General features: G+C 42.8%; 1 protein-coding gene across 2 annotated transcripts in view; it reads right to left on the bottom strand.

The window, feature by feature from the left end:
- Nucleotides 1-216: 216 nt before the first annotated feature.
- Nucleotides 217-23702, bottom strand: part of ZNF609 (zinc finger protein 609) — a 178542-nt gene continuing 155056 nt past the window's right edge. For both annotated transcript variants that reach the window (XM_016141065.2, XM_036238383.1), the window contains exons 4-10: nucleotides 12014-12101; nucleotides 8929-11269; nucleotides 7735-8098; nucleotides 5936-6111; nucleotides 5472-5688; nucleotides 4927-5005; nucleotides 217-4622 (exon numbers count right to left, since the gene is read on the bottom strand). In XM_016141065.2, coding sequence (XP_015996551.2) covers nucleotides 4932-5005; nucleotides 5472-5688; nucleotides 5936-6111; nucleotides 7735-8098; nucleotides 8929-11269; nucleotides 12014-12101 — 3260 coding nt within the window. In that variant the 3' untranslated portion in view covers nucleotides 217-4622; nucleotides 4927-4931. The remainder of the gene's footprint in view (nucleotides 4623-4926; nucleotides 5006-5471; nucleotides 5689-5935; nucleotides 6112-7734; nucleotides 8099-8928; nucleotides 11270-12013; nucleotides 12102-23702) is intronic.

Genomic DNA, 23702 nt, shown 5'->3' with positions numbered 1-23702 from the left:
AATACAGCCAGAGTCAAAAGGGTCGAATTGGAAACCGAGGCACTCAGTTCTAAGATTTCCCTTTCAAAAAGAAAAACATTTGCTAGATAATACCACTGACAGGAAAGAAATATGGTACCCAAAAATATGCACTCCAATTAAAAAAGCAACCTAGAAGGGATATTTTGAGGGCGATGATGGAGTGGGAGGAGAGAGATGTGAGAGGCAAACTAAGTCTAAATTTAAGAACAGGGACATTAAAAACTTTATTCAATAAATACAACAAATAATTTAAAAATATACTTCAATTCCAAAGCCAATTAAGAAAAGGAAGTAGAGAGAAAGGGGGAAAAAAGTGTGGGAGGAGGAAATCAGAAAGGAGAAAGTTCACGAGATGGAATGATAGTTTGGTTGGTCTGTTTCAAAATGTAACTCTTTGAAATTCTGACCCATAAACCCTTAGCACTTGTTCTGATGGGGTAGCCATAGGAGTCCACCAGCCAGGAATGATTCTGGATCAGAGCACTCTGGAGGCTGGAATCTGGGGTGTTAGGGGGGAGTTTCCCACTTGTTCCTAAAAAACCATTTGTTCTAACTCCCAGGCAGGTTGAAGTAGTGCAAACTCTTAGCTCCCAGCTGCATAGTTTCACAGGTGTGTCCAAAGCCAGGGACTCTGGGAGGTCCCAGGGTACCCAGGGGTCCAAAGCCACTTCGGTGAATGGGATCTAAGGGGGAAGATAGGAGAGGCCAGGACAGGGTGAAGTTCCTGGGTAAGCCAGTGGCCGAGCCAGAAACACTGCTGGGCAGGAAAGGACTGCAGGGTAGGTATTCCGGATACTGGATTCAACAGCTTGCCATCAGCCAGGGAAGGCGGAACTGAGGATGCATAAGGAGCAGGACCAGGAAGATAGGAAAGCTGAGGGAGAACGGAAAGGTAGGGAGGAAGGAGGAGGCAGCTCAGCAGCAAACTCCAGGAGAAATAACCAGCAGCCCTCACAGATTTGTGATTGTCTCTTAAAAAGATTTATTTTCTCTTCTTGCCTGAATGTACAAAGGCAAAAAGAGGACAGTTTGTATATATATATATATTTATATATATATATATAAAAAAACAAGGAACTTGGTAATGTACACTTTACAGAAGGGAAGAATCAGGAAGACTGAAATTAAATCCAACAGAGCAACGCCAATGGAACAAAAGCTATGAACAGCAACACTGCCCCTCCGGCCCGGGCCTCCAGCTCGCCCCAACCTGCTCCCAATGCGGGGCTGAGCACCAAGGCAAGCGGGTGGGCTGGGGCAGGAGGGGCTGGGGATGGGGCTCGGGAGGGGCTTGACCCAGGAGGGGCCCATGGCAGAGGATCATCAGAAAGCTTCCTGGGATGCCCCAGTAATAAAACAAGTAACAAAGGCCCAGAATTATGGGGCCAACTAGCTGCCCAGTTGAATCTTAGGGGCATCAGAGTGGACACTGGGATGGTGACAGGGTATATGGGATAATTAGTGATGTGGGTGACCTTGACGCCCATACACAACTCTTAGCCCTTCTGCAGTCTTACCCTCCCGTGCCTGAAGACGAGTCCTCCCACCCCTACCTTGGAGCCTGGAGAGAAGAGATTCAAGAATTACCATTTCATTTAATAGGGTGTCCTCTTAACCCTTTTGCATGTGGTCCTTTGACCTTGAGATGTGTGCAGAGAGTGAGGTAAGAGAAGAAAATTTCATACATGTACATACACATGAATAGGCAGGGAAAGGGGATGAAGGGAACTGACACACCTTAAGTAAGAAAGAAGCAGATGTGAATCCTGGAGAGTGGCTCTCCAAGCCTTGACTGTCCTACCTGGAGACAAGGCTCTCCCCCTTTAGCTTCTCTGTGGGGAGCCCGATGAGCGATGTCTAGCACGAAGCCTGGGCAAGGGTGGCTCAGAGAGAGGCTTGGTCTGGTGGTCTGGTCTGGGCCCTGAGCAGCAAACTTTCCCAGCCTTTGCTGGTGGGGTGGGATGGGAATCCTTGCTGCGGGTTTCAACGCTCTGACCAGGTCATGGGTGCCACAAGTACACCCCCACCTGTATTCCTCCTCCCAATGTAGAGAGGCTTGAGGTGGACAGCAAATCCTTCACTCCAGCACTCGTCAAAGATCTGTTTCTTCCATTGCTGCTGCTGCTGCTTTGTGCTATATCAGGGAGGGAAGATTGGACCTGGCAAGGATCGGGGACCAGGAGGATCAAGGATCAGGAAAGGCAGCACCATTTTGCCATTATCACTTTCACCTGCTCTCTGGGCAGCTCGGCTCCTACTCTTTAAAGGGATACTTGAATAGAAGGGTCCAAAGGCCAAATGTTTTTTTAAGGAAAAAAGAAAAGAAAAAGCTGTTCCCTTCTGCAGAACTCAAGGCTGCCCCACTAATACGGAAGTTCTTCTTCTCTGGGTTATAGAACAAAGTGGAAAGGGCAGACATGCAGAGCCATGCCTGCCCAATGGGAAAAAATTACTCCAAACGGTTTCTTTACAATATGTACAGAGCACGCTGTAAGCCAGCGCTACAGATACAAAACAACGATATTTAAAAACAAACAGGAACAGAGATGCGCCCTTGGCTCTACCCCTACAGGACTCTGGGAGAGCATGATCACACTGAAATTCAGTCATCCTCTTGGTAGGGGTGACTCAGGTTAGATGGGGTGAAGGTGTCCATACCAACCACTTCCATAGATGAAATGGACGTCACTGCTTAAAGCAGTTCCCATTGGGGTACCAGGAGGCAAAGGGAATGATAGGGGAGAGGGAGGCTGCTTGAGGGCCTGCTAAGATCTAAAACTGAGTGTTTTGGACGGGTTTAGAACCCAACTTGAACAAAAACAAGAACATGAAACCTAAGGGAAAGGTCTATAGTCAGAGAGGTTCCTCTTGGGCAAAGGACCCCGAGCCTCTCCAGAGCAGGGCTCCGGGGATCCTGGAAAGCAGCTTCTGCTGGACATTGTGCTTCCTGCCCCCCACCTCTGTGCCCCCCACCATCAGAGCCAAGTCCTTAGTCTTAAATCGTCACTTTTGGCACTCTGGTCACAAATACTCCTCTTTAGCCTAAGCTAGTGACTGATAGTCTTTCTCTCTCTCTCTCATTCTAGAGGTCAAGGAAAGATAGGAGAGGAGAACAGAGAGAACAAAAGGGATGATACCTCAAAAGCAAAGTAAGAGTTAAAGCTCCCCACACCGTGGGGAAGAAGTGACTCCCATAAAGCTGCCAACCCACTCTCCCTTTCCCAGTAGAGAGCACAGCGCCTGGACTGGGAGGCTGCATTTCTGAGAACAGAGAAACGTCTGCTGCCTCAAAGCACAGCTCTACCGAGTACACTCTGTGGCTCTGAGGAGTCATGGCTTGGATGTGTCATCCCAGGGCCCAAGGAACATGTAACCTCCCATGGTCAGTGGCCCCTAAAACAAAAAATGTGTTACAAAGAAACACAGCTTATATTGGCACACACGGGGTTATAGATTGAGATATATAAAATCATGTACTTGTAGACAGAGGAATTGGGCTGTATATATTTGTGGCCCTAGATGAGGAGGACACTCAGATGGCTGAATGGACAGGACATCTCTAAGAACTGCTGGGTGCTCCAAGGGCCTGCCTCCTGGGCCTCGCCCTCAGGTGACCTGGCAGGCTCTGAATTCCCGATGCTGGGGAATACTATTTTACCTGCCCGAGTCTTAAGAGCCAAGCAGTGGAAAAGAGGAGGAGAGATCAGCGTGGGGATGCCCTTGGGAAAGGCACCAAGGGGTCAGGAGGGAAGAGAGAGAAGGGCAAGGGGCTGGGGACTAAGAAGCAGCAGGACTTAGTTGTGGGGGTGGTGGGGGGATGCAGGTTCTATTTCACAGACTCCATTCATGCTCCAGCTCCAGCCTACTCCCAGTCCCCCTGGGGAGCCCTGTGCTGGTGTGGGGACCCCTGGCCCTCTGCCTGACAGGTAGCCCAAGGCCATGGTAGGGCAAACACCTCGGTCTTCCTTTCCAGGTTGGGCTCTGAGCATTTACATGTGCTCAAGTGAGAGGGGAGAAGTCTTCATGTTTGAAGACCTTGTTTTCACAATTACAGAGAAAACAGCCCCCAATATCTTTCCTGAGATTCTAATACCTCCACGTGCTGCCAGTTCCCAGGGCTCAAACCACTGGGGAGATGCAGGATCTGGTGATGGTGGTAATGACGATGAGAGGGGTATGGCTGCTGTGCTGTCTTCAGACCTTACCCAGTGTTTGGGGGTCCCTCCCTGGGGGGTACTCCTCTGGCAGCTGACCAGGGGTTTGGGGAACAGAGCAGTGACTTCTCTGGGCTGAGGCCACGTTCCCCAGGCTGCTCCCCGTGCCTTCATCTCCACAGAGGCCACAATAGTCACAACTGTGGCCAAGAGAATAAATATTTTTGCTAAGTACCAGCTCTCCAGCTCCTGAGGAAGAGGGTGGATCGGGGAGTCCGGGGGTCTGGTGGAGGCGAGATAGCCAAGGGTCTGCCTTCGGTCATGTTGGGAACACGGCAAACAAGATGATCAACACCATTTAACTGATGTCTAAATGGCACCTCCAGCACCTCCTTGGGTGAGCCAGTCCGGGCCCGTGAGGCTGACTTTATCCGGGCACTTGGTGTTCTGTAAGGGAAACATTGACAGATAACCAGGCACTCAGCCTGCCGGCATGACAACCACAAGGTGGTGCTCCAACAAAATGAATGGCAGGGGAGGCTGGTGCTGGTCTCCATAGGGGACGTATCTGAACTCCTCTCAGATGCAACGGCTTCATGAAAGTCTTGCACAGAGGCTTGGTCAGGGTTCCACCATTTCCAGACCGCTGACCCCACACAGCTATCCCTCATCTAAGCTCCACGGGGACCCTGTGATCCAGGTACCAACTATCCCTGCTCTATGTGCTGCCCCAAACTGAAAAGTTACTCACCATTCTCACCTCCGGGGGGGTGGGTAGAGTGAGGGAGTTGAGCCTTGCTGGCTGGCAACAATGGCGGTAGAAGAAAGCCCTGAGTGAGTAAGAGAGCGTGTTAGGGCATTGTTCCTAGACCCCTCCGATTTAAGCACTTTCTTTTTACCAGCAGGGTGGGGATTGGGAGGAATTCCTCCTTAAATTCTCAGCTCCACTGAGTTTTGGGGTGCTGACAAAAAATTCTGATACTTGGCCAGATATAGTTGCTGAGGATAAACAGTGAAGGCTCCATTTTTTTTCAGCTGCCTGCTTCTCTTTGATTGTGGGGACACCTGTTCCTTATTCTTCTGAATATCAAAGCCAATTTTCTAGAGGAGTTTGAGAGTCCCTAAGCTCCAAGGGAGGAAATAAATGTCATATGCTTTAATGATGGTCTGCAGGAGACTAGGATTCTGACAGATTTGAACCTCGGGAAAAAAAAAAAATTCTTGCCGTGGTGAGGTTGGGGGCCCTTGCTACTGGGATGGAGTTAAAAAGACAGGCAGTGGGGAAATGAGGCTTACCTGCTGCATAGGGTAAGTTGTACTGTGCTGGGAGCAATGAGTACCCCAAGTGGTGGTGGTGGTGGTGTGTGGACATCAGGCGCTGGGAAGGGGAGGTGCGGGGCCGGTCTACACTCCTTTCGCCGCCGCCTGCTCCCCCAACGCTGCTGCAGCTGCCACCACCCCCGACCACCCCACAGCCTCCCCGATCTCTCTCCTGAGACGCTTTATCACTTATCTGGAAGGAAAAGCAGAGACAAAAGCACTATTGTGAGACACACACATGACAGCAAGATGCCCAGAGTCCACATCAGGACTCCTTAAACAGACAGGACACCTAAGAATCAAGGAGGGCCTGGAGAAGCCAATGTCAAGTCGGTCAGACCACACTGTGGTTAGGACCTGAACTTGCTCGCCTTCTCCCAGACCCTGATTCTGGCCTTCTTGGTTTTTGGTAACATCCAGTGTCACTGAACTTCCCTTACCGTGGGAGATTTGCTCTTGTAGTGACTGGCATGCTGCTGCAAGATGTCCAGGGCTTTGGACTCTGAGCTGGACTTACAACTGACACTGGGGCTGGCTCGTGCCTTGTCGGCATCTTCACCCCCTGAGACCTTGCTGCCATATGGGGAGAAAGAGTAGCTGGAAGGTAGGTAGGAACCTAGGGAGAAATATAACAATTAAAGAGATGGGAAAGGTAGAAGTAACTCTGCTTCAGTGAGGTTGGCTAAGCAGGCATCAGATTCCCTAGGCACAGGCTGAGATATTTTCTACCGGTGCCTTTGGACTGAGACTCTTAGTTTGCCCTTTCTTTACTGAGCTCTAGAGGCAAAGCTAGCTCAGGGATACTGGGAACATGGCCCCCAGTTTCTGGGCAATTGACTTCCCTACAGCCCTAGTCTCAGAGATTTATCTTAGGGTGATGATATGATAAAGTGGAGACACTGTAGGTGTTTGAGGCCGATGGCCTTGGGCTCAATTCCTACCTCTGAGACTTAGCAGCTGGGTAACCTTGAACAAATTAACCACTTTTTTGAGCTTCAGTTTCTTCACCAGCAAAAGAAGATACCAGTACTTATTTCATAAGGTGGTGGGAGGATTAAATAAAGATAATGTACATAAAGCACTTAGTATAGTGCTTGACCCTGATGGGCGTTTATCAAATAGAACTATGATTTTTATATAGATGAATAGGGGTAGAAAGGAATACCACAGGGTAAGACAATTTCCTATCCGTCTGAAAAGCTTACTTGTCCTATTTAGAGTTTGTCTTAGACTGATCCTCTAAAATCTAACGACTATTTAGGTCGCTCTCCTGTCGGGTGGTAGGAGGTTTAAGGAGAGAAAGAAGTTCTCTTCTACCCCAGAAGCACCCCACATGGCTCTTTAGGCAACAGAAATCAGTGAGAGTTGAATAAGAGCATTTTCTTCTGAGTTAAAAAAACACAAAGTCCTACTTTGTGCCCCCCTCCACAAGAACTCATGGATGGTAGTGTAAAGCAGGGGTCCCCAACCTCTGGGCCGTGGACTGGTACCAGCCTGTGGCCTGTCAGGAACTGGGCCGCACAGTAGGAAGTGAGTGGACGAAGTGTCATCAGTATTTTCAGCCGCTCCCCAGCACTACCGTCACCGCCTCAGCTCTACCTCGGATCATCAGGCATTAGATTCTCATAGAAGCACCAGTCCCTGGTGCCAAAAAGGTTGAGGACTGCTGGTAAAGAGCTTATCTTTCCCAAGCTGAACATTTATTTTCTAATTGGATTTCCCCTGGTCTGACTTCAACCGGCCTTCTAACCATATAGCTGAACACGATCTTGCAAATGAACACAGGCATTATCCTGGTTTGACTGTTATTTGTTCCATGTGTCTCTCCCACTATAATTAAGTGGCAAGCTCCTTGAGGGGAAGGAACTAGTCTTCTTCATTTTTTTTTTTTTGTATTCCGCACAGTGCCTAGCACCTTGCAACATACAGATTATGTGTTTTAAAAATCCCATCTGAGGGAAGATGGCAGTGGTAGGGAGGGTTTGTTTTTACCTTTAGTTATCCATGAAAAGTGACTGAGAGGCAACACTCCAGCTGGGGCAAGGGAGACAGGTGGTCCCACAGACTGTAATTAGGGGTCATTCAAGAAGCTTGAGTGGCCACTTCACAGAATGTCACATTCGAAAAAGAGCTGTGAGCCTCAATAAGCCTTAGGGCTGAGCAAGAAAACTGTGCTTTTGCAATCTTGGCTTCATTTCCCTTCCCTGTTAATGGAACACCTGGAAGAAGGGTGCTGTACCTGGGTAGTTCTGCATCATCACAGCAGGCATGCCCCGGTAGCTGGGGTGGTTGGGGTCATAGGACTGGCTGTAGGAGTAGCCGTGCATGTAGGGGATATAGGACTGGTGCTGAGTGAGTGGGGAGGACACAGGCACATGGACACTTGGTCGGGGCTCCTTGCTCCCAAGGCGGGATTCCTCAGACGTGGGCAGCTTGCAGTCACTTGTGCTTTCCTTCCCATCCTCTTTGGGGACAGAGTCCTTACTCCGACTCCTTTCCTCCTTCAATTTGCGGTCCCGCTCCTCTTTCCACCGCTCATCCTCTGACTTGATGTCTGAGTACTTGGCAGGATAAACATATGTCCACATCCGGGGCTCTGCTTCCTGCAACAATCACAGAATGAGCACTGTGACAGAAAATGCAAGCCCAAGGTCCCAGCAGAAACACCAGCGCAGATAATACCAGACACTTGGGGCAGAGTGTGATCAGTGGCCTCTACTGATCTTCGTTCATAATGAACTGTGGTCTCTCCTGCTTAAAAAGCCTGTCCCCTCCCTGCACAGAAAGAAACAAGATGTGGGGAAAGAAAGGGAAAACTCATCAATGGGTCTTCTCTAGGAGAGAATAAGCATTCTGGTGAAATGACTCCTTGAATAGAAGAAGCTGCTCCCTTTCAGGGCTATCTAGGTTGTTTCAGTTCTTTAGAGCAAGCTCAGGAGTAGAAGGTCCAAGAAGAAAGGGAAGACTTTCTACGGCTCTTGAGCAGAGCAAGATGTGAGACCAAGTTCTTAGTTCTAAGTCTACCTATACAATCTTTTTGGCCTACTCTGAAAAATGGAGAGATCCCCATTAAGTCATTCCACAGGAGCCGAACAGTGGAAGAAACACTGGACTGGGAGGAATCAAGATACCCGCGCTCCAGTTCTGGCTCTGCCAGCGAAGTCTCAACCCCAGACGAATCAAGCTAACTTACCTGGGCCTCTCTTGTCAAATGGGAAAAAGACCTTTCACTGATGTAAAAGTGCTTTTTAAAAAACATTAAAATGATTTACAAAAATAAAGAATCCCTAAAATTATAGATTGCTTCTGTATCCTCTATTCTGAATACAGATTACTCTGTATTCTGTTGACTCTCTACATCAGGTCAACCCTGATTTGTAAGGAAGAGAGAAGACTATCAAACAGTACTTCTATTTCCTCCCAAAACACTTACCTGTCGGTACCAGAGTATTGGATCCACCTCTGTCTGTCGGCCACACTCAGCACCTGTCTTAGCTTCAGAAGCCTCCTTGCCTAGGTGGCTGGCCTCACTCAGTTTCACTTTAAGTGCTTCCGGGCCCTGGCTGGGGAGTTTGGAAGAGTCATCTAACTTGGGAATAATGACTGATTTGGCAGGGTCGGCCCCTGGCTCCTTAGCCTTGCCGGGTCCTGACTTCACCAGATCTGTTAGGCTGGGGGCCTTGGTGAGAGTTGGTGGAATCGACGGCTTTTGCTTCCATTCTTCCTTGAGTGCTGCCTCCCGCTCCTTCAGGCCCAGCTCTGCTTTCTTGTCCAGTCCCCGCTGCTGCTGCTCCAAGCTCTGCCGTTTCTGCTGCTCCTCATACTGCTGCCGATAAGCTGTGTTAGTGCTCAGGAGGTGGGTGTGGTAGCTCTGGTCACTGTAGCCATAGGGGGGTACGTAGGCATACTGGTTGTAGTACAGGGACTGCATGTACATGTTGGGACGCTGCTGGATGACGGAGGGCTGCTGACTGGAAGTGCTCAGCTCCGGCTTCTTTTCCTCACAGACATCGTTCTTCACTTTCCCCTCTATGCTCTCAGGCTCCTCATCCTTTTTCGTCTTCAGGGCCTGGCTTTCCACTCCTGCCTGGCTGCTGGTGTTCAGAGCCCCTGGGCTGGACTGTGCGTAACTTGGAGAGTAGTAACTCTCAAAGCCTTGGTAATATGGTGAGTCTTTGCTCTGTGGCTGAGGGGGGAAAAGAGTTTTCTTAGCCCCTTCCTTAACCAACTGTTCCGGGTCTTTTGATTTGACACTGTCCACTTTGCCCTCCCCGTCCTCCCCAGCATCAGAGATGTCAGAGTAGGCAGGGCTGTTGGTTTTGACTGAGCTGGCTTCAGCTCCATTCTGGGTCACTACATGTAAGGGAGTCATGGGCTGGGTAGGGGTAGTGCTATCTAGGCGGCTACTGCCTCCGATGGAAGGGCTGGGGGCATTGTCCGTGAAGCTGTAGATCTTGTCAGCCTCAGCCTTTATGCTAGCCAATCGGCTTTGGTGGGGGTCTGATGAGCCATTTAGGAGCCCCTCCATTTTCATCCCATCTCCTGAGGATTCCCTGAACGGGCTTTTGCCTTCTTCTGCTCGACACACCTTACCAGGGGTCAGAGGACTTTCGAGTTCCTTTGAAGACTCCTTCTTTTTTTTGTCTTTCTTTTTCTTGTCCTTGGCTGGAGTCAAGGCAGGGTTGACGGTGAAAGGTTCTCCCATCACAGTGGGCTTGGGCTGAATGGGCTTCAGTTGGGGGCTGTTGGGCATGGCTTGGACCACTGTGGTGGTCAGGCCTGAGGAGGAGCCTGGGCTGGCTGCTGTGAAGGTGGCTGTCTGGAAGGTGTAGATCTGTTGTGGGGGGATGGCAGGGGCAATGGGCCTGGCTGACTTTAAACTCTTGGAAGGAATCTTTTCAGGTTTCAAATTAGAGGGTTTTTTACACTTTTCTTTTTCCATACACTTCCTTTCTAAAGACTCAAAGGCGTCATTGCTTGTTTCATCCATTACTGAGGGTCCATCATCAGAGCCATCGTTAGATAAAGCTCCGAGGTCTGTGTCCCCTTCCCCACTCAACTTTTTCTTACAGAGGCCTTTTGTGCTGAATTTGCTTGAAGGAGAAGGGCTATGGGGCTCTACGAGCCGAACTTTGGGGGTAGCTGAGCGAGCAGGGGACAAGGGACCTTTCTGTGAGATAGGTGCACCATTGCAGCTCCCGAGGTCTGCATGGAGGGTGGGCTCCTCTCCGTACTCACTGTCTCCATCTGCTTCTGGCTTGCTGTCATCATCTGTGTGGGCATGAGCTTGGTGGTACTTAAGTCCGTTGATGTGCTTGTACTTTTTGTTGCAGTTTGGGTGGGGACAGTCAATCAAGACTGGGGAGGGACAATTTCTGTCTAGAACAGTGGGTTCCACCTTGGTCCCAGGGAGGGGGCCAGTGGCTGAGCCCATGGAATTCGTACGAACACGTTTGCTCCCTTTGGAGTCCTCTGAGCTAGAATTCAGTTCCATGTCTGAAAGGGGTTTGTTTTTCCGCTTATTTGCTGAGGAAGGGCTGGCCTTGACGTCCTCAGAGGTGCTGCTGGCAGGTGGGCGATGCTCTAAAGAATTCTGGCTGCCCCGACGGCCTTTGCTATTGGCTCCCGCTCGGGTTTTGCTGCTGCTGCTGGTCCCTTTGCTGTCAGAGGCTGTGGCTGTCTCATTGACAGGCGTGTTACTGTTGGGACGCATGCGTTTGCCTCTGCCCCGACCGTTTCGCATTTCCAAGTCACTGGTCGGGGAGTCACAGAACCTTGGCAAAGGACAAACACAACAGGGTATTTATTATTATTATTTTTTAAAAAAATCTTCAAACCAGTTTAGCTGCAGTCTCCAGAAGAACTTTCCAGATGGTAACTGTCATTTTCGATGAATACAATATGTTAAAAGAACTTCTGAAAGTGTGGGAACTGCATTAAGTGGTGAGCTCCTAGGATGCTATCTGCACACTAGCTGTAAATTATTCTCCAATATTTGGGTTCCCCAAACCCTGGCTAACTGGAACCTAATATTAGGAATAAGCTGTAAGGTACCATTCACTGAAAGAATGTCCATCTGAAGATCAAACTGCTATTCAAAAATGCCCTCATGAAATCCACATTGTCTAGTGGAGTTTATAAAACTGAAATGTTCTTGAGTTTAAAATTCTGAGAGATAACTATCATCAAAAAGTATCATCAATGAATGTTTGTTCACCCATAGTCAGATGCTATGGCCTTGGTCTCAAGGTGACTAGAGCTAGCAATCAGAATTCAATAATTCCAAAGGCTTACATAGGATCTTCTCCCCATTTCGACCTAACTTATCAATGCCTAATTCATTTATTCTCCTTGAATACTAGATGAATATAGTATCTTCCCTTGTCTCTATATTATTATGTCCTTTAAAAGTTGGGTGTCTTTTAAAAGCTATCCAGCTTTAGCAGGATAAAGGTATAAGGGACCACTGATTAGCGTGGTTCAGACTAACACAAACTAAAAAGCTGTAGAATGCTTACCTGGGTGGTGCCCAATCATGCCGTGTGCAGTCAAGAAGTGTACCTACGTATGTCTTGTTCCTCCATGTTACATTCACTACCAACATCCCTGGAAGACAAGAAGACTCAGATATAAATAAGAGAAATACTTTTGGCCACTAAGAAATGTATTTTCCATTTAAATTGCATTCTTGCTCCTGTAGGAGGGTTTAAGGGATGCTCTGGGTCCCAATGGGACAAACAGGATTGGGCTAATAGTTCTATAGGAACTGCCTAGGATACTACTACAAAGGCCCCTTAGAATGGACAATAGTTAAAAAGGTTTCATGGTCTAATTAAGGCACATTTTCATAACTTAAACATTGTGCAGCATTTCAAACATACTAAAAAAATACAAAGAATAACCTAACAAAAACTCAGTGATTTATAAGATTTTGTGCCATTTTTTGGTGTCAAGTCTAAGAACTCTTTGCCCACTGAAGATTTTCTTCTAGGTTTTTTCCTAAAAGTTTTATTACAGTTTTCTGTTTAAGTCCTTGATCCATTTGGAGTTGATTTTTATATGACTTTTTTTTTTTTTTGCCTATGATGCCCATTTGTTCCAATACTACTACTGTTGAAAATGCTATCTTTCATCCCAAGAATTGCTTTTGCACCTTTGTCAAAACCAGTTGAGTGTATTTGTGTGTCTACTTCTAGGTTCTCGGTGCTGTTCCATCGGTCTGGGTGTTTATCTCTCTGCTAATATCATAGTCTCATCAATTACTATGGCTATATAATAAGAAGTCTTGAAATCAGGTAGTCTGATTCATTCCATTTTATTCTTCTTTTCAAAACTGTTTTAGTTATTTTAGTTCCTTTGGCCTTTCTGTATAAATTTTATAATATTATCTGTATCTACAAAATATCTTCCTGGAATTTTGGAAAAATTGCCAACTTTACTATGTGTTCCCCATTTACTTACATCTTTGATTTCTTTTATCTACATTGTGTAGTTCCAGTATACAAATCTTATAGATGTTCTGCTAAATATACACCTAAGTATTTCATTCTTTTGAGCTATTGTAAATTACATTTTCAATTTCAGTACCTATGTGTTCATTGCAGGCATATAGTAGATATTCAATTTATTTTTGTATGCTTATCTTGTATTTTATGACCTAGCTAACACACTTATTAGTTTTGGGAGTTTTTTGCATATTTACTGAGATTTTCTATGTAGACAATCATGTAATGTGCAAATAAGTATAGTTGTATTTCTTCCTTTTTGATCTGTATGCCTTTTATTTCCTTTTCTTGCTTTATTGCACTAGCTAGAACTTCTAGCACTATGCTGAATAAGAGTAGCAACAGCAGACATCTTTGCTTTGTTCCTGCTCTTAGTGGGGGAACAGTCAGTCTTTCATCATTAAGTGTACCATTCAGCTCCAAGTCTGGGATATATGAAGCAAACTCAAGGAACTTACTACCATAACATTCCTTAGGTCTTGAGGTCCCCAGCTGGTCTGTCTTCATTTTTATTTTTTTGGTCTGCTTTCTTTTCTCTACCTTTTGAGCTACTGACAATGTTTTTAGTTGTATTTAGTGTGAGAAATAGGGAAAAGTATGTCTACTTCATCTTCCCCAAAGTGGTTATCTTTCTTAGTCTTGGATTTCTATTAGATAAAATTTTGTTTTGCAGGCTCTTTTTGAGTAGGATGTTTTTGTTACTAATTTCCCCCTTCTCTGTTTTATAATTTCTAGTTCTAATCATTAAGCCAGCAGGCAGCTTGACATACTTCTTCACAACTCCTTAGGTTTCCCTCCTCCCAGCTCAATTAAGTTTTTAAAACCTGTTTTCATGAGGCTGGTTGGGGGTTGGCATCTCACTCCCCTGGACTCAAATTCTATCTCTTTATAGGGTGTTTTCAGTACCTAATTATTGCGTAAGTACTCATTTCTCAGGTACCATTCTCTGTTCCAGAATATGGAGGCCAACAGGCCCACAGCTTCAGTCTTAGTGATTTGTATGACTTCTATATTTGGTCCATGGAGATGGTTATTTTGTTTTTGAGCCCAAATATGTTGATTTTCACTTTATCTATTTTACTTCTTACTATGTGTTTGGAACAGAAGGGACGTGTCAAAAGTTTGAACAGAGTAAGTCATTTTGACTTGTAGTCCCAAGACACATTTTCTATGTAATATATCTAGAGAATAAGTCTGAGGATTCTAGAATTAGCCTTTTGTTTGTCTTGGCCACATACAAATCAGCACTCTAAGCTCACAGCCTACCTGTAATAACTCACCTATATTCATTTTCTTCTCTGATGTAGAATGCTTTCTAAAGATTACTGGACTTGGAGTTAGAAAACCTTAGTCCAAATTCTCACTCTGTCACAGTGTAACTTTGGACAAGTCACTTAACCTCTATGAATCTCAGATTTATAATTAATACCATAGGATTAAGAGAGAAACAAATCTTAAGATTATTAGATAATTAATACATAGTACCCATAGCAGGCTTTCAATATGACAATACAAAGGGAGTGCTTAGACAGAACCATGGCGTATCAGGACTTGAGCTCTGAACTCTTGGGCATGCCTTTAAATAAGATCTCATTCAGCCTCTGTCCTCTTTGGAGTCAGATTTTAGGATGCTTTATCATAAAACCATATAAGACAAGAGAGCTGCTGGGAAAATAAAAAAGGATGATCCTACCAAGAAGTCTCAATTTTATGAAATTAGTGCAGGAAAGAATTTTGGTTTAGTCAGTTGGATTCTAATTCAAACATTTACTGAACACTTATTATGTGCCAGACATTTTCATACGCATTATCTTATCGAATATTCACAGCCTTAAATCACTTTTAGAACAAAGCAGACCATAAAGAGAAAACACAGTTCTCCCAACAATCCTCATATACAGGGATTGTTAAAGCTATTTTGCAAATAAGGAAATGAAATCCCACAAAGGCTAAGCACGTTACAAAAGGTCTCATTATTTATTAGTGGTCAGATCTTTAAGGAATTACACAGTTATCTCTAGTGGATTCTGATTCTTTTTACACAATTTCCTTAAAATGTCCCTTTATCTTCATCTTAGAAAAAAAAAAAAAAGGACTTGGGGGGGGGGGCACAGAAATCCAGAGGGGAAAAGAAGAGGATTCCTATCTCTTTCTAGGGCTCTGACATCTTAAGGGAAATGGTAAATCTAAGAAAGCAATTAGGCTAAATTTTCTCTGGCTATTAGCAAAGTGAATTCAAATGGATGTCTCCTCCCAGTGATGGGCCGTTCTGATTACTGCATAACCAATTTGAACAGGAACAGAGTCCATTTACTTCTAGACAAGGTAAGACATAGAGATAGGCACCTCATTAATAAGGGCAGATGAGCACAGCTGTATATAGAGAGCTTGCATATAATTAGAAGACAAATGTTAGTCCTACTCTTGAAACAGCTGGGCAGGAACACATTTATAAATCTGTCTTCTTCCTCTGGTATAATCTGCAGACCTTAGCAATAATGAATGAGCTCAAAAGAAGACAGGTCAGACAGAGTGCTGGAAATGGGAGAGGGGAAGAGAAAAAATTCTGTATGGAAAAACAAAATGGAGGCTTGTTTAAATGTCGAAGCAAACACATTTTTCTTAAGTATAACTCTTCTTCCTACAAGGTTCCGATTTCAGACGGCTGGGAGAATAAGAGGAAAGGAAGGAAAAATCAAAAAATAACACTTAACAGATCTAGTTTTTTTTTATTAGGGGCTAGCTTTGGGCAGAAAGCAGGTTGAAGAGAAAGAGAAAAATTGGTTTTCATTTTAGAAAGCTTCCTATTTTGAAAAAGTGTTCACTTAATACGGAAAGGTTTGTCTTGTTTGAAGATAATAATAATAATGCTAAAAATAGTAGTAATAAAAGTGCTTTATATTTCTCTAAGTGGTTAGCTTCATATTTACCAGGGTAGATGGAATGGCAAATTTACCAAGAGTCTTACAGACATAATCTCATTAAACATTAAGTTTTAGAGTACTGGGTACACCCTCCCTTCTTAAAAGTAATGAACATTGTAGCAAAGTAAAGGAGAAATGACTTAGGTATAAGGCAGTAATCAAGTTCCCCCAGGTCTCAGGAAAAGTACAAGGTTGAGACAAAACCTAATCCCAAAGCAGCATTGCTTTTTACTTCAGCTGACAATTCGAAACCTCAAAACAGTTTTATATTCAAGACTGATCCAAGCAAGATAGTGGAAAGAGGAAATTTTATCTCCAGGCCCTCATTTTTACCATTTCTGTTAGTACATACTTTCTCTCAGGGATTTGGTACCCTCATGCTCCTTGAAACACTTCTTTCTCTTGGCCTCCAGGACAAGAACATCAAACTCTCCTGGATTTCCTCTTATCTTTCTGGTCACTCCTGAGTCTTTTTGCTTCTTCAAGTGATGACTCCTGAACTTGTATCTTCAGATTCATATATCTAATTTCAAATTTGACATTTCCACCTGATGTCTAAATAGAGATCTCAAACTTAACACAACCCAAACTGAGCTCTCCCCTTGACCTTCCCTTGACTTCCCAGCTCCTGCAACAACCGGTTCTGAGTTTTCCCTATTTCAGGTAATGGCATCTCCGTCCTTTCAGGTGCTCAGGTCAAAAACGTTGACAGTTTTACTTGACTCCTCTTACTCTCAAGCCGCACATCTGACGGTCAGAAAATCTTGTTGGCGCAACCTTCAAAATATATCCAGATTTTGACCATGTCTCACTACTTCCACTTCTCTAGCTCCAAGAATTCCTTAAATTATTGCAATAGCATCCTAACTTACTTTCACACTTATCCCTCTTTGACCTATTCTCAACACAGGAGGAGGAGAGTTTCTGTTAAAACCTAAATCATATCCTATGATTTCTCTGCTCAAACCTTCCAAAGCTTTCTTTCCATTTCACCCAGATTAAAGGTTTAAATTCTTATTGTGACCCGAAAAGACTCAATCGATCAATGTCATCTTCTACTACTCTGCTCCTTATTCTGTTCTAGCACAGTGACTAACTTGTGTTTTGAACATGATAGGCATGCTCCCATCTCAGGGCCTTTGAATTTGCCATTCCATCTACCTGCAACATCCCCACTGCGTCCCCAATATTCTCAAAGCTTACTCTCCCTTCACTTCTTTCACATCTTTTCTCAAAGGTCATCTCAGTGAAGCTATCCCTAATTCCCACCTCCCTCACTTATATCCTCCCTAGTTCCCTTTCCTATTCCACACCGCCCCCACCCGCTGGCATAGTATTTATCAGTATGTAACAGAGAGGAACCTTTATTTATTTACCTTGTTTACTGTCTACTCAGTCCTATTAGAATGTAAGCTCTATGAAAGCAAGATGTTTATTAGTTTTTTTTTTCCCACTACTGTATCTATAACTAGTTTGGCATATAGTAGGTGCTTGACAAACATCACACATGTTGAATGAATAAGTGTTCCACATTTCTCTCCAGAAACTCTCTGTTCAAGGAAATACAACTTTACAAGTAGTTCCATTCTTACACATAACCAGTCTAAGGAGTTTTACTAGTGTTTGAAATGAATAATGGTTTATTTTGTGGGCTGGGTAAGCATCTCCTTCACCCAACTGAGTCAGTAATTAGCTGTATAACTCTGGGTAAGCTACTTTATCCTCCTGGGTTTAAATGTCCTCATCTGTAAAATAAGAGGGTTAGAAGAGATGACCTTCAAGCCTCCTTCCAACTCTAAAATTCTGTGAAAAGGATTCTATGAAAGGCTTAAAAGTATAGATGACTAATAAAATGCCATTTCTCATGGGGTTTTAACAATGATCAAAGACTTAAGCTAAAGAAAATATAAGGTATGAAGTATAATGACATTTACATGCTAGAAAAAAAATTTTACCTGAGTGGGAATATAAATGGGTATAGCACTCTGGAAAACTATTTTAGTTATTCCAAAGCTCATACATTTCTAAGCAGATCTTAACACTAAACATATACTTACCCTGTGACCCAGTAATACTTAGAAATAAGAGTTCATATCCAACAAGAGACATGTAAAAGAATGTTTACAGGAGCTCCATTTGTAATAGTACCAAACTAGAAACAACTCAAGTGTCCATAAAAAGTAGAATGGATAAATTGTGGTATATTTACAATGTAATACTACACAGCACTGAAGAATGAACTACTGTTACCTAATAAAGCATGGATGGATCTCATAAACATAATGTTAAGTGAAAGAAGCTGAACAAAAGATTACATACCATGTGTGATCACATTTCAAGATAGGAAAACTCATCTATGATAATAAAAATCAGAATGGTGGTTACCTTTCAGGGTGGCATTGACTAAAGACCAGCATGAGAAAAACTTCTAGGGGTAATGGTCACACAGCTATATACATATGTAAAAATTCATCAAAGCATGTACTTAATACTTGTGCATTTTATTTATGTTATACTTCAACAAAATATTAAAGTGATCTACAGCAGGCACTAGGTTATCTCTTAGTAGCATCCTACTCTATCCAAGAGTTAAAAGCTCTCTGGAATATAGTGACCAACTCAGTTAACTTCCACAAAGAAAGTCCACCTCTCCTGAGACTGATCGATAAAGAATTATTGGGCATCAACGTGTGTCAGGGGATCGTGCTAGGCACAAAGTGTTAAAAATGTATATAGTGCTTCACTTATTGGCAACACTGCTTCACACATTTTTTCCAGCTAGTTTTAATAAATAACCTTGAGGTATTTAAATTGTGAAATCTCTAAAATTTTCTACTGTCACTATTCCTAGAGAGGGAAACTGCCACATTCATATATTGCCGGTGGGTGTATGAAATTGGTTCAACCTCTGCAGCCAATTTTGCATTATCTCTCAAAAAGCACATATTCTTTGATCCAACAAATATGCTATGCTGAAAGGCATAGTTACCCAGAAATATTCTCAGTGTAAAAAACAAGGTATTTGCTACAACAGTGTTCAATAACAAAAGATGGGAAACAAACTAAATGTCCTTCAATGAGAGACTCATTAAAAACATTTTTGTAAATCACAATGGAATACTATGCAGCTGTAAAAAAGAATGAAGTAACTATAAACAAACCGATATGGAGCAAATACTTAGATATACAGGTGAGTGAAAAAAAGCAAGGTACACAATAGTAACTATAGTATGCTACCATCTGTGTAAAATATAAGTATAAATATATATGTATTTATAAGTGTATAGAAGGACATTGGAAGGATAAAAAAACTAGTAACAATGGTCTTCTCCAGGAAGACAAACTGAGTGGCTGGGGTTCAGGTGAAGAAAACTTGTTTTTCATTTAATATTCATTTTATCTTTGAATTTTGCACCATATGCATCTGTTTCCTATTCCAAAAATAAAGATTAAAAAATTATTTGGGTAGGAATATTTTTAAAAACGTTCATTTTTTTTTTTTCCTTTTAACGAAAGAGTGCCAGCAATATTGAACTTGAAAAGGTCATTTAAATGGCAGGATACCATTTCTGAAATCCTGTCTTACTTAAAATGGGCAACTTCTATTTATTCTAGAGTATCAGTGTGATTGTGGCATTATGTCCACAAATTCTTTGATATTCTTCCTTTCAAAAAGTTAAGGTCTAATTCCCCTCACCTTGAGTGAGGGTTGCACTTAGCAACTTGCTTCTAATAAACTGAATGTGGTGGAAGTGATGTGCATGACTTCTCAGACTAAGTGAATAAAGGCATTATGAGTTCCTCCTCGCTTTTGCTCTTGGACTACTTCTCTTGGAGGAAGCCAGCTGTGGTGTGAGGACACTCAGGCGGTACATCCTATGGAGAAGTCCATGAGGCCAGAAAGTGAAGCCTCCTGCTAACTGCCATGTGAGTGAGTTAACTTGGAAGTGGATCCTCTAGCCTCAAATAAGCTTTCAGATGATGGCGTTTCCAGCTGACATCTTGACTGTAATGTCATGAGAAGCCTGGAGACAGAACCGATTTCTGACCCATAGAAACTATGTGGAATAATACATAGTTTTAGAATGTTATGTTTTGGGGGTGTTCTGTTACATAACAATAGGTAACCTGGAGCAGTGTCTTATCCTGAGTAGACAAAGCTTTAATTTAACTTATTTATTCCTTCTTGGAGCAAATATGTACTGAGTTTCTATTATTTGCCACACATTGTGCTAAGAACTGAAGTTACAAAAAAACAGCTAAGAAGACATAAAGGTCCAATCACTCCTGGGCTGGGAGCAAATATTTATTAAGAGCCTATGTTGTGGAATTCACTGGACTAGGTACTGGAGAACAAAGATAAATAAAGCCAGCTGCCTGCTCTCGAGAGAGAGACTGAAAAAGAGAAAGGGTAGGGGGAAGAAGGCTGTGTGACTAAATACTCCAGAAACTTCTGAGTTCTCAAATGGAAACAACAGTATTTGCTTATATGCTGTTTTTGAAACTTGTTTCACTCCCAATTTTCAATCCTGGCTGATGCTGACAACCATTCCCTGGATAAAGGGCAGGTCGGCATGCGTGTATGCTTGCTTGCTGGCTTTCATTCATTCATTCATTCATTCATTCATTCATTCAACAAATGAACACCTTACTCTAAGCCAGATACTATTCTAAAGTGATGGGATATAGCAATGCACAAAACTGACAATTCTTGCTCTTACGCAATTTATATTTCAGTGATAGGAGACATATAATAAATAAATGAACAAGTAAATATATTGTAGATAATAGTAAGTCCTACGAGAAAAACAAAGCAAGAGCAGAGGAATAGAAGATGTGAGGGATGGGGATATAGCTATTTTGTAAAAGGCAGTCAAGAAAAAGCCTTATGAGAAGGTGACATTCTAAACAGAGGAAAAAGCAGGTACAAAGGTCACGTAGTGGGAATGTGCACGGCATGTTCTGAGGAACAGCAAAGCAGAGAGTGAGGCTACAGTGGAGTGAGTGAGGGGAAGAGATGAGGTCAGAGAGATGAGGTCATGTCAGAATATGTAGACTGGGAGTTGACAGACTTCTTATATAATAGATATAGAGTAAATATTTTAGGCTTTGCAGGCCATACAGTCTCTGTGGTAACTTTTCAACTCTTGTAACCCAAGAAGAGTCACAGACAATATGTAAACGAATGGGCATAGCTGTGTTCCAATAAAATTATAAAATCAGGCAGCAAACTGGATTTGTCCCCTGAACTGTAGTTTGCCAACCCCCAACACAGACCACTGAACCCCTGGCAGGACAAATGATGGAGGATAGACAGGAACAGTTTACATGCCCAGGCTTTGGCTTCAGAAAGGATTCTCATTAAAACAAAGCTATATATGAGAGTTAACTGAAATACTTCTATTAATATTAGGCACTCAAAAGTTGTTTGTTGAACAGATAAAATGCAAAAAGCAGCTTGTTTGGGACCCAAAATAACAGTTATTTAACTGTTTCTATGGAAAAATGTTTGGAGTTTCAAAAAATATTTTGAAAATCAAATTAACTTTGAAACACAAGCCATCCATAAGTTGAAGATTCTCCATATAGAGGATATTTAAATCTTTTTCTTGATAACTCAGATATTATTCAAGACATGATTATCCTATGGCATGGTAAGAGATTTCCCTTTAAAGGTTACTGAGGTGTTATGGGTTAATGGCCCTCTCTTAATTAACCAGATTGATCTGCTGAATTTTTGTGTTTTGCTTTTCAGTCTCCTCTCTGGTTGTTAGCAGTCACTTTCTTGTTATTAATACGTCTCGTAGTCTTCCTCTATCACCACCCTCTGTATAAATCCAGTTTCCTTCTTGTAGTATACTCTAGATGAAGAAATCAGGGAGTCAATACTAAAGTAGTTCTATCATCAGGCCTATATATTCATGGTCATATATATTCCACAGCCATTAATTCCGTAATTCTCTTAAGAGTCTGTTATATCTGGAACTCAAAGTCCATGGGGAAAAATTCTATAGCTAATAGCCAAAGGAATCAGTTAGTCAGACAAAACCATTTCTGATAACTCCCTACAACTACTTTGTCAGTGAGCTTTTGAATACAGTATATGGGGCGGGTGTGTGTGTGTGTGTGTGTGTGTGTGTGTGTGTGTGTGTGCGCGTGCGGTAAATATCTAAAAAAAAAAAAAACCCACGAATATTTTTCAATTGAAGACTTGTTTTGATTCTTCTTTCAAGTATGTTATCTCTACCAGTGAGTAATCAAGGTCTCAGTACAGATGCTAAGAATATCTAGACATGGCTACAAAATGAAATATACATCTTTTCAAGGCTCTCCTTGACAGAAAAAAACCTAAAAAGAATTGCTTAAGGCAGTGGTTCTCAACATGTGGTTCAGGGACCCCTGGAAGTCCCAAAGATAGTTTCGAGGGGTGTACAAAGTCAAAATTACTTTTATAATATAACTAAGACAAACTTGTCTTTTTATTTTCATTCTCTCATGAGTTTACATAAGTCTTCCAGAGGCTGCATGACATGTGATATTTCAACAAACTGAATATAGAAATATATATGAGAATTTAGCTTGTCTTCTATTAAGACAGGCATCATAAAGATTTATAGAAATGTAAAACAGTGCTATACTTTTCACCAATTTTTAAAAAAACTATAGTTACTTTACATAAACATGTTAACATGTAATAGGTTTATTAGTTATTTTTAAATAGATTAACAAATACACATTTTAAGTTTGTTTTAATTTCTATTATGGTAAATACGAATACCAAATCAACAGATATAAACGAAAGCTCTTAGAGGTCATTAATAATTTTTAAGTGTAGAAAGGAGTTCTGAGTCCAAAAAGTTTTAGAATACTGACTTAAGGCATAAGACCCAAGAACTGTTTTACTTTTGCCTTTTTATGGAGATGCTAACTAAGCTGGTGCTATCTTCATGCTGGAGGACAGAAAGTTGGGGGCCACCCCGTTCTACCACTGCTGTCAGGTTTGCCTTCTGGGGAGCCATTTACCCAGCTGGAACTCTCCTTAGTTATAAGAATTCTGGACCCTGAAGAGTAGAACTCACGATCTGTAAAGGGAAGTTTGGGCATAATGAGGAGGGATCACTGGCTGAAGAAGGAGGAAGCAGTGCTGGCTTTCCATGGCATCTGGACAGAGCCAGCCACTGCAGCCTCTCCATTCTGCCTTTGAATTCTGCCTGAATAATATCTTCCTCTCCACCCCCACCGCAACCGGCAGAGTCTAAGTCCTCATTAACTCTCCTCTAGACTATTCCAACAGGCTTTGAATTGTGTTCCTTAACTCTAGTCTTTAATTCTTTCTGTCAATCCAGCCAATAAAACACTATCAGATTGATCCACATCAAACATTGCTTTTATGTGATCAGCCAGCAAATATATATTACTTTTTATACCCCATTATTGTGCCAAGTGCTATTGGACATTCGAAACTTAACTCTGGGGACAGGGAAATTAATATACATAAAATTATCAGTAAAAAAAAAATACATATGCTATATACTGTAGTATAACCATGTGATAGATCAGAGAAGGAAGAATAGGCAGAATTTTATAAATCTTAAGGGGACTGGGGATGAGAATGGCACACATAAGAAAGACTTAAACCGTGTGATGATGAGCTGAGGCTGTGTGTTAGCAGGAAGAAGACCTCTTGACGAAGTTCGTCCAATGCTTGGTGCTAAATAAATATTTGTTAACTATTACTGATTGGTGCCTGAACATATTGAAATAAGTTACAGAGAGAA

The sequence above is a fragment of the Rousettus aegyptiacus genome, unplaced genomic scaffold (assembly GCF_014176215.1).
Source record: "Rousettus aegyptiacus isolate mRouAeg1 unplaced genomic scaffold, mRouAeg1.p scaffold_m13_p_3, whole genome shotgun sequence".
Taxonomy (NCBI): Eukaryota; Metazoa; Chordata; class Mammalia; order Chiroptera; family Pteropodidae; genus Rousettus; species Rousettus aegyptiacus.
Note: the sequence above shows the minus strand (reverse complement) of the source record. Positions and strands in the feature narration are given on the sequence as shown.